Source organism: Tachysurus vachellii, chromosome 8 (assembly GCF_030014155.1).
Source record: "Tachysurus vachellii isolate PV-2020 chromosome 8, HZAU_Pvac_v1, whole genome shotgun sequence".
Classification (NCBI taxonomy): domain Eukaryota; kingdom Metazoa; phylum Chordata; class Actinopteri; order Siluriformes; family Bagridae; genus Tachysurus; species Tachysurus vachellii.
In genome coordinates, this window is record NC_083467.1 from 19,783,190 (window position 1) to 19,796,762 (window position 13,573).

At 37.7% G+C, this 13,573-nt stretch overlaps 1 protein-coding gene across 1 annotated transcript; it reads right to left on the reverse strand.

Moving 5' to 3' along the window:
- Positions 1 to 320: 320 nt before the first annotated feature.
- plcd4b (phospholipase C, delta 4b) lies at positions 321 to 12,268 on the reverse strand. Its single transcript, XM_060876814.1, has 17 exons — positions 12,205 to 12,268; positions 11,068 to 11,105; positions 10,207 to 10,246; positions 9,929 to 10,087; positions 8,972 to 9,200; positions 8,717 to 8,846; positions 8,115 to 8,346; positions 7,571 to 7,772; positions 6,727 to 6,871; positions 6,481 to 6,633; positions 5,804 to 5,944; positions 5,130 to 5,286; positions 2,767 to 2,883; positions 2,206 to 2,381; positions 1,951 to 2,083; positions 1,642 to 1,791; positions 321 to 1,527 (listed from the first exon to the last, which is right to left on the reverse strand). The coding sequence occupies exons 3-17, from the start codon at positions 10,226 to 10,228 to the stop codon at positions 1,436 to 1,438; spliced, it is 2,238 nt and encodes a 745-aa protein (XP_060732797.1). The 5' UTR covers positions 10,229 to 10,246; positions 11,068 to 11,105; positions 12,205 to 12,268; the 3' UTR covers positions 321 to 1,435.
- Positions 12,269 to 13,573: the final 1,305 nt, after the last annotated feature.

The following is a 13,573-nucleotide window of genomic DNA, read 5'->3' on the forward strand; positions in this document are numbered from 1 at the left end:
GTGATATCATCACTTTGAGGTAATGATATCTATATCAGTGACATCTGCTTAATTGCAGTATAGCCCATAAAAAATACACTTGAGAAAGGTTAACATTACTAACCCATTCTATGTTTTTGAGGCTGACTTTGAGGTTGTCTCTCAATTTCTTTTTTCTGGGTTCCTCTGGTTCCCATCTCTTCTCCATAAATAACACGAAGATCAATATTTGCCCCGAATTATGTATGTTTCTTCTTTTGAACTCTTCCTTGTTGTCCAAGATGGCATGTTTGGTCATTATGACCTTGAAGCTGCAATACTTGAGAATAATGTTCAAATGATGAGCATTTGTGGAATGTTTATTAACTAGGCATCAAGGCATGGCAGACAGAGAGAGATAGGTTTCAACATAAAGTATTAGTAAGGGGTTTTCCCATTAGCCTTTCAGAACAGCATCACTAAACACCGACATTGCTTCTACAAGTCTATGGACTTGCATTAAACTGATAGACACCATTCTTCCAAAAGATTTGCAAATGGAAACATGTCAGTCCAAAATCCTCCATAGTTTAATTGGTCTGAGATGTGGTGACTATGTAGTCACAGCATACAATGATCATTTTAATTCTCCTTACACAATTCAGTAAACCTTTGTGTCCTGTGAATGAGGGTGGGATCATCCTGGAAAAGACTACTCCTATTAGGATAGAAATGTTTCACCTAGGTGATGAACATAGAAGAACATTTTACTGACTTGCAGAGACTATTTCCTCTAAGGGGACAAGTAGGCCAAGAAAATAAAAACATGCCAGCATAAGTGATTATGTATCAATTGCACCTACATTGAAAGTGAAAACAAATGCACCGTCCCCAAAAAGGGAATGGTTTTGCAAGTGGAGGCATCAACCTTCCTGACAATTTTGTGTATTTTTATGATTTTGTCAATACCTGTAGTAAAATGCAGTGCTGGCAACACATTCAGAATGCACAGGTAATCCAGCTCCTCCAGGAAGGCACATTCATATGTGGAGGTGTGGTATGTCTCCACGCACATTTGCAAGAATATGAAGGAGATACCGGTAGACGAACAGTTACACGAAAAGTTTCCATTGACCATGATCACAAAATATTGTTCTCAATGAGTTAAAAAAATTTATATATTTTGTTCATTAAGATCCATTGTGTAATTTAACAGTTCCCTTAATTTTTCAGTATATACATACATATATATATATATCTTAGTCTCAAAGCACATTCTTTATTACTTGACCGATAACTACAATGGTTTCTATGCTCTTTGCACATTTTGTTTTATGTGCAGGGCAACTAAAAACTCGGTAAAAAGATAATATAGAATGATTTATAAAATATGATGTGTGTACATGCAAGAGTACAGATTTCTTTAGTAAAGACTGACTTCTGGTGGGTGGAGATATTTTTCACCCACCCCAGATGTCTAAGATGCCTTTTTAATTGTAATATGCACAAACAAAGACGATGGGCAAATGCTTGTGCCATCTTTAGATAAAAGATGAATATGACGATACCCTGAAAAAAACAAGAGTAAAATCACTTCATTAATTCACTTAATTCCCTATTTATTAATTTCTAGCACATTTTAATACAATTTCTAATGGAATTATTCAAATGTGAAAGTCTTACCTGGTTGAATGCAGGAGAAAGGGAGTGCGTATTGCCCTATAAAATCATTCTTGGACGCCATATCGTAGTCTTCCACAACAAAGCGTACTATTGCAAGCTCCGGTGTATGGACCACAAATTGTAATGTTTCATTCCAGTACGGGTTGAATCCTGTGCAAATGAGAGACACAGGAGGAAATTGATGCTGACACAATCTCTGACAGTCAAATCTAATCTAAATGTGTACAAACAATAACAAAATAGCTAATTTCCCTTATGCAGTGAATTTAATGTTCTTTAGATGGCATGAGGTTACCTTTTTACCCTTACCGTTATTCTCAATGTGTTTGGTCTCCTGCTGGGTCTGGTCGAGAGGTACTCCATAGATCTCCACCCTTACCAACGGGTCTACAATAGACCACTCTTTTTTGCTTACTTTGGGAAGCTGTTGGCCACTTATTACCTAAAAGCAATGCACAGATTTTCACATACTTAACATTTCTAGCAAATAACATTTTCAAAAAGTTCAGATTAATCGCAGATGTTAACATATAAACTTTAGTGAATCAGTAAGGGTTTCAATGCCTGGATGGTGAGGCTAAGAGGACAGTAATCCTTTCGGTTGTCGGGCCACTCTGGGTCAAAATGTTCACTATTGCGCAAGATCTCGGGTTTCAAAACGTATCCACAGCAGTTGTTCTGACTGAACATCCCGTCATTAAGATCCATCTCCAGTCCTGCTGTTTGGACATTCAATGCCACTGTGGATCAGACATTAAAGTTGAATGCAAATACGGAGCTCTTATACATTTACAATTTAGTGCTCACTAATAGAATTATCTACGCAGTAAAATTACAAACTTTCAGTTTACATCAACAAAGCTTACTGAATTTGTGCAGGGTGCTTTAGGATGGAGGTAACATAACAAGCTTTAATGTCAACATTAAGAGATTCATGCCAACATTCCACAACAGCAAAAGTATCCACAAATTAAATCTGTTATTCTTTAAATAACAAAAATGTGTGCTGTTATTAAAAAATAATTTACTTCAACCCACACAACACATAACATGTTTTATTTCTTACATGGCTGTATTATTGTTCAAGTTATTTCAGTGCCTGCTGAATTTAGTATGAGGTCATACCAATTTGGCATCCCATATTCCACATTTCATGGGGGCAATAATTTGAAGAGTCTGTCCTCAGGCCACTAGGATACACTCTGCTTAGATGCCTTCTGTTATGCTGAATAAAGTCAGCTCCTGGTGTAACAGATAGAGATGTTCAGATGGTTTGCTGACTATTTGTTATCTTAGTATAACTAATTTATGATGTTATACAGATAAATAACATTGATAAACTATGCCATTATGTCACATTAAGTCAAATGGAAAAGCAAAAATGTTTAGCTTTGTAATATTTTAATGGAAAGACTATTCCATGTACAAAGAATAACAGAAATTGATGTAATTCACATTAAAGGAAGTCCAGGTTATTGCTTAAATTCACCACTAAAAAACTAAAGTGCATAACTACATACACTGATCATCCATAACATTAAAACCACTGACAGGTGAAGTCAATAACATTAATTATATAATTACAATGGCAAGGGAGGGGGCACGGTGGCTTAGTGGTTAGCACGTTTGCCTCACACCTCCAGGGTCGGGGTTCGATTCCTGTCTCCACCTTGTGTGTGTGGAGTTTGCATGTTTTCCCCGTGCCTCGGGGGTTTCCTCCGGGTACTCCGGTTTCCTCCCCCGGTCCAAAGACATGAATGGTAGGTTGATTGGCATCTCTGGAAAATTGTCCCTAGTGTGTGATTGCGTAAGTGAATGAGAGTGTGTGTGCCCTGCGATGGGTTGGCCTTGATGCCCAATGACGTCTGAGATAGGCACAGGTTCCCCGTGACCCGAGGTAGTTCGGATAAGTGGTAGAAGATGAATGAATGAATGGCAAGGGATGGGATATATTAGGCAGCAAGTTAAGTGTCAGTTCTCAAAGTTGAAATGTTTGAACAAATTGTGAATTGTGATTACTTCTGCAAATAATCCAGAATACAATATGACTTGTGCTTAACTACATAATAAATTGTGAATTGTGATTAGCTCTGCAAATAATACATAATACAATATGACTTGTAGTTCTCCCACACTACTCCATTGCTAGGATTTCTCCACTGGCTTCTGGGAGCTGACTGCATCAGATTTAACTGACTGATGCTTGTCTACAAACCCAAAGACCAGCACCCAGTTACCTCAAAGCACTTATAACACCACACACTACACCACACTTCCTCTGCACATCCAGTACAGATGATCCTACCATCTCTCAGGGTATAGGGAAGGTATGCATCAAGACTTTCCTGACAATTAGATGGTCAAACAGTTGAGTCTCTGGCAGTCTTTAAACAATGTCTAAAGACATACATTTTTCTAAGGAACTTGAACCAGCACTTAAAAAAGGTCTGTCTGGTTTTCTTGCTGTATTACCTCCCAACGGAGTTTTAGACTGATGGTATTCTTAGCCAGTGACCTACTGAACCACACTTCAAAAGCACTTCTGTAAGTCTGGATAAGGGCATGATTGTAAATGTAAATGAGAAGGCTAGACAACTGGGTCAGAGCAGGAGGTCCAGGGAAGGACAACCGGCAAACCAGTGACAGGTCATGGACACGTCTTGTTGATTCACATGGGAAATGAGTAGCTACTGTATCACAAATTAATGTTGGCTCTGTCAGACATGTGTCTACACACAGTGCATCACAATTAGCTGTGTATGGGGCTGGTAGCTTCAGAGCAGTCAGAGACACAAGTCCTCTGCTGAGAGCACCTACAATGGGTGTGAACATCAGAACTGGACCATGGAGCAATGGAAAAAGGTGGCCTGACCTGTTCTGTTTTTTTACATCCTGCGGTTACCTGTGGAAGCTGGGCATGAAGTATTGTGCTCTGTTGGGAAAACTTTGACACATATCACCTACCTAAGCACTATTGCAGACCAAGTACACCAAGTAATTTCAACAGAATTCCCTAACAGCCATAGTCTCTTTCAGCAGGATAATCAAAAATTGATCTCTTCAAAAATTGTTCAGAAATGGTTTAAGGAACACAAAAAAATTTAAGGTTGAGAATCTGGTGGATATGTCTGATTCATGGAGGCCCCACCTTGAAACTAACAGGACTGCTGCTGATATATTGGTACCACAGCACAGCTACCACAGCACACCTTCATAGGTTTTGTGGTGGGTCAGAGCTTTTTTGGCAGCACAAAGTGGACCTACACAAAAATGTAGGCATGTGGTTTTGACATTATGGCTGATTGGTGTACTATGAGTTGAAGGCTACGATTACATTCTTAAACAAAAAAAATTTTGTAAGCACACCAAATATTTAATTATTACAAATAAAAATAAATATCTGAATAACTGTATAATTTTTTTATATATAAAATGATAAAGTAGAACTGGCAAAGTTTATGCAGTTTTTAACCATTTTATGACCCTACCAGCTTCTTTGATAAGTTTGCGGGCCTTGGACTCAGAGAAGGAGGACATCTCATAAGGCTTGCTGTGGTTTCGTGAGTACTCAAAGCTGTTGAAATGAACATTCTTGCAGTATATGACAAGGTCTGAAAGCTCCTTGGATAGGTTTTTCTTGGATTTCTGATCAAAAACACACAACATTTCCACATTAAAATCAGTGCAGTCATGTTTCAGTTTTGGATACAAATGTCTTAATAAAGTGACCCGAGGTAGTTCGGATAAGCGGTAGAAGATGAATGAATGATTGAATGTCTTAATAAATAATTATAAGTGTTATCGGGGGTTTGATACTCTTATAGGCACAGATTATATAAAAAATGTATATAGAAAATTAACCTACCATTTCAAATTTGGTTAGACTTTTGGAGAAAAATGGAAGACTATAGTGGTTCAAGGTCAAAAATAATTAATTGGTCTGAAGGGTAAATTGACTTTTTAATAGTTTTACTATTGTAAAGCTGACACTTCAATCAGTATCATGAACTACTAAGCATTCATTTCTCCCTTTACCATATATAATGCTTAACTGTTTAATATTTCAGACTACTTGAACATGCAACCAGTGTCGATATGTGTCTGGCTGCAGAGATATAATTAATATACAGAACATTTTTACCCTTCCTGTATATTTACCTACCCTGCTCTCTGTGGCCTGATTGTCCTTGTCCACAGCTTTATCATCATCACTCACATCACTGCTTTCTAGATTGTCTGCATCTGAGCACTCCTCCAATTCTCCAGTCTTCTTTCCTTTTAACAGAATTTTCCCCTTAAGTTCCTGAAAACAATTGTATGACAACTGTTGTTCAGGGATATTACCAAAACACATATTTATTTATTTAAGAACTCTGACTGAAAAGATTTCGCTGCCAGGACTCTCATAGGTGTAACTGCTTTCTAACTCAAAGTCTTTAAGTTGTCTTTGTTGATGAAGTACATGTCGCGTTATGATACATTAAAACATTAATTAACTTTTTGAATTTTCAACACAAAGATCCTAATACTGATAAAGCACTCTTTGCTACCGTTTCCCTTTTTGCTACCTGTTATTGTTATGTGGAACCTCATAGCTGTGATACGAATCTGCTTTAAAACAATTTGCGCCTTTTATTTATAAATTCTGTTTCAAATGAGTTAACACAGCAAGTATTCATGGCAGAAATTCATCAGTCCCAATGTTGATACTTTATACCACATTAGTGCATCACTACTAAAAATTATGTCACCAATGCCTGGATGAACTTACATCAGATTTCCAAAAATAAGTAAAATACATTTCCCCGAGATAACAAAAGTTGCTGAATCCTAGCTCACCTCTGGTGATGGCAGTACACTGGGCACCTTCCCATCTATTGTAGTCTTCAGCAGCATGTCACCAAGGATATTCTTTAAGAGCTCAGCCATGACTGTCTGTTGTTCAATGCTGCAGTGGTTTTCAATTGTCAGAATGAGTGGGTATTCTGATGCCTACAATTCAGTGGTGGGTTAAAAAAATACTCATTAATCTAGCTTTTACAAATGCCAGAGCATATTCTTTGTTTGAATGAATTCTCAAATCACCTCAAAGGCATATTTTGCCACTGTGGAGACAACATCTTTAAACAAAATCTTGGAAGTGAAAGTGTGTCCATGATAAACAATGGGTTCTCCATTTGGGCCATCCCAGCAGTCTACCTCCACACAGCGACAGCCTCGTTTCAAAGCTCTACATGCAGGAAATTTAAGTGGAATTTAAAACTTTCAACTGAATCTTGCTATACAGTCATTGACTACTATAACAGAAACACATACACTATACCTGCTCAGTCATGTAGACACAGGTCAAGAGCTTCAGGTAATCAAACACCAGATCAATCACCAGAATGAGAAAAACATCCCTGGCAGGTCTCAATAACTATAGCATAGTTGCTGGTGTTAGATGAACTTTGAGTATTTTTAAGCTCTTCTGGAATTTTCACACTCTATTGTTTAACACTGTTGGTAGAAACAGAGGAGAGGTCAGAGGAGAAAAGGGCAAATTGGTATGAGCTGACATAAATGCTAGGCCAAAATTATGGGAGCAGGTTTGCCAAAACTGTACAGTTATAAATCTTCAGCTGGCCAGTTTTGTCAAACCTATGCCGATATGTTGCCAAGTCATTGAGATCACATTTGATGTTTGATGTGAATATTAACCGAAGCTCTTAACTTGTATCTACAGGATTTTAAGGGTTGTCCCACTGCCACATGACTGATTAATGTGTAATTGCACAAATAATCAGGAGTACAAGCGTTCAGTAAGGAGGTGTGAAAGTATAGCATGTCAATCCATTTACACTAAGTGTTGATGCATTTCTTCACAGAAGTTATTTAAACATAATCAGCAATCAGTAGTCCACTGTAAGTGAATAGAGGTATGTTTTACTTAATGTAAGCTTCCACACTGCTCCTCCCTTTCAGCTGGTCATCTAAAAGGTATGTGTTGTGTGAGGAGGAGATGAAGTAATGATTGAGAGGTTGTGTCATATCTTGATAAAGTCGCTGATGTTCTGTGTTGAAGATGGAACCTTCAGCTGAGATCAGGTACATCAGAAATCCATCAGCTGACATGATATGTTGGGTTTTAGCTGTGCAGAATAAGAATGAAAAGACTTTCATGATACGTCTCATAAAAATCAATAAAGCACTTTAGCTAAATACATTACAAAGTGTTCTGGCTTACTGGAAGAGAAAAAATTACTACTGTTTACTCTTACCTCTCACATCAGGAAGTACTTAGCATTATGCATTATGCAGACTACAGATTTCAAATGTTATGCAAATGAGCTTCTGCTAACTCTTTTTAACTATTTGTTATTGTTATTTTACTTGCAATATATTTCTTTACAATTTCTCTCATTCATATTCATTTACATCATGCAAAAAAAACTAAATAAGCAGATTAAAGCTATGTGCTTGGTTGTCAGTACCAGTATCTGAGGGTTCATATAGCTGGATCAACTCAAGCGCATGTTCATAACTCGTCTCGCCCTCCAGCTGCTCCTCTCTCAGGAACTCCTCCAAGTCACAGTGGGAAAGTGCCTGTCCATTACTAGAGTATTCCTGGAATAACTCCAGAATTTCCTTCCTTTGTGTAAGCATCTTATAGAAATGGACAAATTCTTCCGCATCCAGCATGCCTGTTTGGCTCATATCAGACATCTATATCAAGAGGAGTAAAGGAAAAATCACAAATAAGCATAACTGACCTTTTCATGGTATAATAACCTTGCAAAGTTTGTAAGCATTTGTTAGGTTCATGGTAGATGAGTAGATTCTGCCAATCATGTGCTAAGTGCATTAAGAAATAGGGTTTGATTTCACTACAGGGAACTAATCCTGCCACTGAGTGGTTAATTCTCAGTGCTGGTCCCAAAAATGGGAAGTTTATGTCAGAGAGGGCATCCAGAGTAAAATATGTGCCAAACCAAATATGCAGACCAGATGATCTGCTGTGGCAACCCTGCCACAGGGCTGCCAAAAGAAGAACAATATTCTTGTTTAATGCAAAATGCATGCCATATCTCCTCACCATGAAAAGAGAATGTGCATGGAGTTCATTCATATCTATGTTCATAAGTTTAAGCAGCTTTTGAACCTCCTTAAAGCTTATCCTTCCATCTTTGTTTTTGTCTGCTCTCATAAATAAATCAGAGACCCAGCTGAGTAGACAAATTGTTCAAGGAAAATAATCTTAGAATTTTAGAACCATGTTCATTCTAAAATACTTTTCCTCTGCTGAACATACCAAACAGAGATGAGTATTGGATGTATATAAAAAGGATACTGATCGAGTTTTTCACATTCATCCATGTTCTGCAGGTTCTCAATGAGCATCTGCATACCCTGAATCCAAGCCTGAGCCTCTTCAGCTGATGAGGCTACAAGGTCTAAATTCCCACGGCGTCCACGAAATACCAGCGTGAAGCAGCATTCTGGAGGGAATTCATCTGGCATACTGAGGAACACTTCAGACTGATGGCCCTCCCGTACTGCCTCCACATCCCCTACAGAAACTGAGGGAATAGCACATTTACATTTACTTCTTTGTTTGAGTAAATGTAGTCGAGCAGATGAAGGTTACTTCTCAAGAGTCCAACAGTTGGAGCCTTGCAGGACTGAAAACTTACTAATCAGTAATCGAAAGCTATTGTTAAAACGAAAGCTAAGTATTGCCTATAGCTGCATATTTAACCACAGCAATAAAACATACATTATTGTACCATGGTAGGTGCCAGACAGTTCACAGTAAAATCAGAATGGGTTTTTACAATCCCCAGTTTACACTACAGTTTGTTGGTTGGTTGGTTCATCTTTAACTGCCAACAATATAGGAACACTGCTGTTCAGTTTCAGTGTTATAACTTTAAGCTCTCAACAATGATAAGAAAATTTTTACTGAGCCATTTAAATATAATAGAGTGGCCAGAATATTCTGTTTTCTTTGTTGGATAGATCTAGTAGGTAATACTTTACAAACATATTAAACTAGCAAACTGATAATATGTCTAGAATACCAACTTGCCATTACTAATTGTCTTGGTATAAGTTACATGTTACAATTGTGATATAAATTCAAACGCTTTTTTTATTAAGGTTCCCTTCATCAAGACTAATTGTTACAATGCTTAACATTAACAAACAGCAAACTTTAGCATTAACTGTAAGAAATAGAAATTAATCCCTATATATCCAGCAGCAAGCTATGATGGAGGTAAATGTGTCATGTTCTGTGAGTACCTACAGGTTGAATAAGAGCTTATAGTCCAGCTGGATTTGTACATGACAGTCTTGCAGTCGTCCTGCAGTTTGTACTGACGTTGTCCTTTCCATATGCGAGATGTTGCTTTTCTCAGGACACTTCCAGCCTTCATGATGTCAAGGTTGGCATTACTCTGAAAACCTGTAAGTGTATGTGAAAAAATATGTCCACAAAGCAAAAAGGACATGTCATAGTACTTGGATCAATAATTCCAAAAAGGAGAGATAATGAATGGGATAGTCTTTGGTGGGACAACTTACAGTCTTTCTGTGGACATTCCATTTCCCAAATATGAAGTATCTGTGGGTATTAGCATAAATCATTAACTGTTATATTTAGAATGTAAATTCTGGGTCACACCTACAATGCAAACTTAAGTTAGTCTGACTTCATGGTTATTAGAAGGACACATAATCACAGCTTCAATCTATATTCAGTCTATCTAAACCCTCAGACTATGAAGAATATGACTAACCCTCAGATAGACATGAAGAATTCATGGAGAATGAGCATACGCCATATTCATTACAAAGAGTATGGTGTATGTTTACACCTTGATGTCCTATTATTTTTCTTGTGATCTTTTTCTTATTCAAACAAAAGTGTATTTAATTATGTTAACCTAACAGAATGAAACTGGTAAAATAAATATATACAGTTTTGATTGGACTAAGATCTATCATTTTTGTCTTCTTGCTTCATAAACTACATACAAGAATCACATTATTTGCATTCATTCTGTTTTAGGCAAGATTTTACAAGTGTTATATTTGAATTTGTCTAGAATTAAAAAGGAAACCAATACAAGGGCACATGAAGCTAGCATATCAAGCAGAGTCAGAGTAAGAGAGAAACTGAAGCACTTAAACCATGCAGAAACGTTCCAGTGTGATTCAAATTTTCCAAACCAAGGATGAAAGCTAGTGTGCTGTGTCAACAGTTTACGATGTCATCATGTAGTGTATCTATGTACACTTCCCATGTATACCTAATGACCTCCATCCGCATCCCAACTGATTTTTTAGGAACAGAGTATGACTTTGCTTGAATAGTTTTCAAATTGTGGCTGATTTTTGTATCCTTACAAATGGAAATTAAAGACAAACAGCAAAAGTACTCACCTAATGGGAAAGCAGTTTTGAAGCAGTTATGTGTTGATCTAAATAGAAAGCCAAATTTGAGTTGGAGACACAACAGGAACAACAGGAGCCTGTCTGAGTGCACAAACACCCATAAACGGAAAGCTGAACATGCTAAGTGTGCTCAGTGATGCTTCCTCTCACTGCAGTCTCTTTTCATCCCATCATCCCTCCTCCTTTTCCATCACACTCCATGCTTACCACTCCCACTTTTCTTTTTTTGACTCATCACTGAGTCAGCAGTTTGTCCTCCTGTAACTGTTCATGGATTACTTCTGTCTTATTAACCATATATTTTAGAATTGTATGTATATGTATAGTATCAAGCTTTTGTCTTAATAATACACCTTTAAATACATAAAGTTTAGTTCTGGTTGTTTACATTTATTTAGGTAAGAAACTCCACTGACATCTAGTGGGTAAAGGCTTTTAGTCATGCCCTGGAACAATGCAAAAAATCAACATGCGGTACATCAAAAATGGAAGTTAACCTGTGACCAGGTGGAAAACAAAGGCTTTTCATACTAATATGTTCTCCTTTTGACTAACCAACCAAATGTTCCTTCCTGATTTCTGCTCAGTTCTCACATGCTTCATATCCTCTAGAACCATCCCAGTCCCTAGAATTAATAGATGTGCAGGCCTTAACATCTACAATCCCCAAACATTTAGTCTTACTACATTTATACATGTAGTCATAAATGCCTTGCTGGATCCTTGCTGGATAATAATCTTAAAGCTTTAGCAACTTTTCAATCCAGAAACGTATATTACACTTCAACCTTACAGAACTGATGAAATGCTCCATGCTGACTGTGCTACATCGGATCAGTTGATAGAGCATAGATTTCCTAATAGACAAGAAACAAGTAATGTGTCAAGGAAAACACATAAGACATTGCTTGCCCAAACTATTCAGAAGACTGAAGGTCATCACAACTATATGTTTTAAACAAACTGATCCAAAATGCAGCTGCAGGGCTTGTTTTCAACCTGCCTAAGTTCTCGCGTACCACCCCGCTGCTGCGATCCCTACACTGGCTTCCGGTAGCTGCACCCATCAGATTCAAAACACTGATGCTGGCCTACAAAGCCAAAAACGGACCAGCTTCCTCTTACCTCAAAGCCCTGATCACTCCTCGCACTGCACCTTGCACCCTCAGACCTACCAGCACTGCTCGACTGGTTCCACCATCTCTCAGGGTAAGTGGCAAGTATACTACAAGACTCTTTTCGGTTCTGGCACCAAGGTAGTGGAACGAACTTCCCCTAGATGTCCGGACAGCTGAGTCACTGGCTATTTTCAAACGACGGTTCAAATAGCACTTCCTTCCCTGTCTGTTGCATATATGTTTATAAAAAAAAAAAAAAAAAAAAACTTTGAACAATGTTAAGACTCATGGTATCTTAAGTATGTAACCTATATGATAGTATCCAATGCTAGAGACTTAAGCGCTTCTGTACGTTGCTCTAGATAAGGGTGTCTGCCAAATGCTGTAAATGTAATACCCGTCAAAGCAATAGACACCATTTAGAGACACAAAACTTTATAGTTTAGCTAGAACACATAATTTTTATTTCTATTATAAACATGAATTGAAATAAATAATCTAAATCTAAATGTGCTGTTGTATTTTTGCACTTATATCCATATTCCTTTGTCCTATTATATATTACAATAGGTCTTTACAGAACATTTGCACAAAAGTATTATTACCTATTATGCTTTAGAACAGAAGAAACATGTTCATCAGTCATCCATTGGGTGGTTAACAGTTAGCAGCCAGTTTACCTTAGTAAACAATACTTTAAAGTGAGACTTTTTAAGTGTATTATATCTTTCCTGATTTGTCAGCATGTGTATGACAGTATGACACAAAAATATGTTATTGATGCATTTGTACTGTCTGGTTTGGGAACTGCACCATAGTGAGGACAGCTGAGATGATCATTGGAGTCTCTCTTCCCTCTATCATGGACACTTACACCACACGCTGCATCCACAAAGCAAACAGCATTGTGGATGACCCCACACAGCCCTCACACACACTCTTTACCCTCCTGCTGTCTGGAAAAAGGTGCCGAAGCATTCACCTTGTGTAACAGTTTCTTTTCTTTCCACAAGCCATCACACTCCTTTATAACTGAACTGAACTGTACTGAGCACAACATACACAAGCACATCAACTGTATGGACTGCACAGGCCTACACCAAATACACACACTTCCAATATACATCCATTAACCTGTTTACATGCTGTTTTTTGCACACTTTTTGCTCTTTGCTCATGCTATCTCACATTTCAGTCATGTGCTGTTTTGCACAATCCTTTACATTATCTCAGGGACCTGCTGCGTTCATTCTAGTATTCTAGTGTTCATTCAAGCACACAATATTGTTGAACATACAGTATTTACACCAGTCGGCGCTCTTTCTGTTTATTGTCTTTTGCCTATTGTCTTTTTTGTATTGCCTTGTAATTTTTTG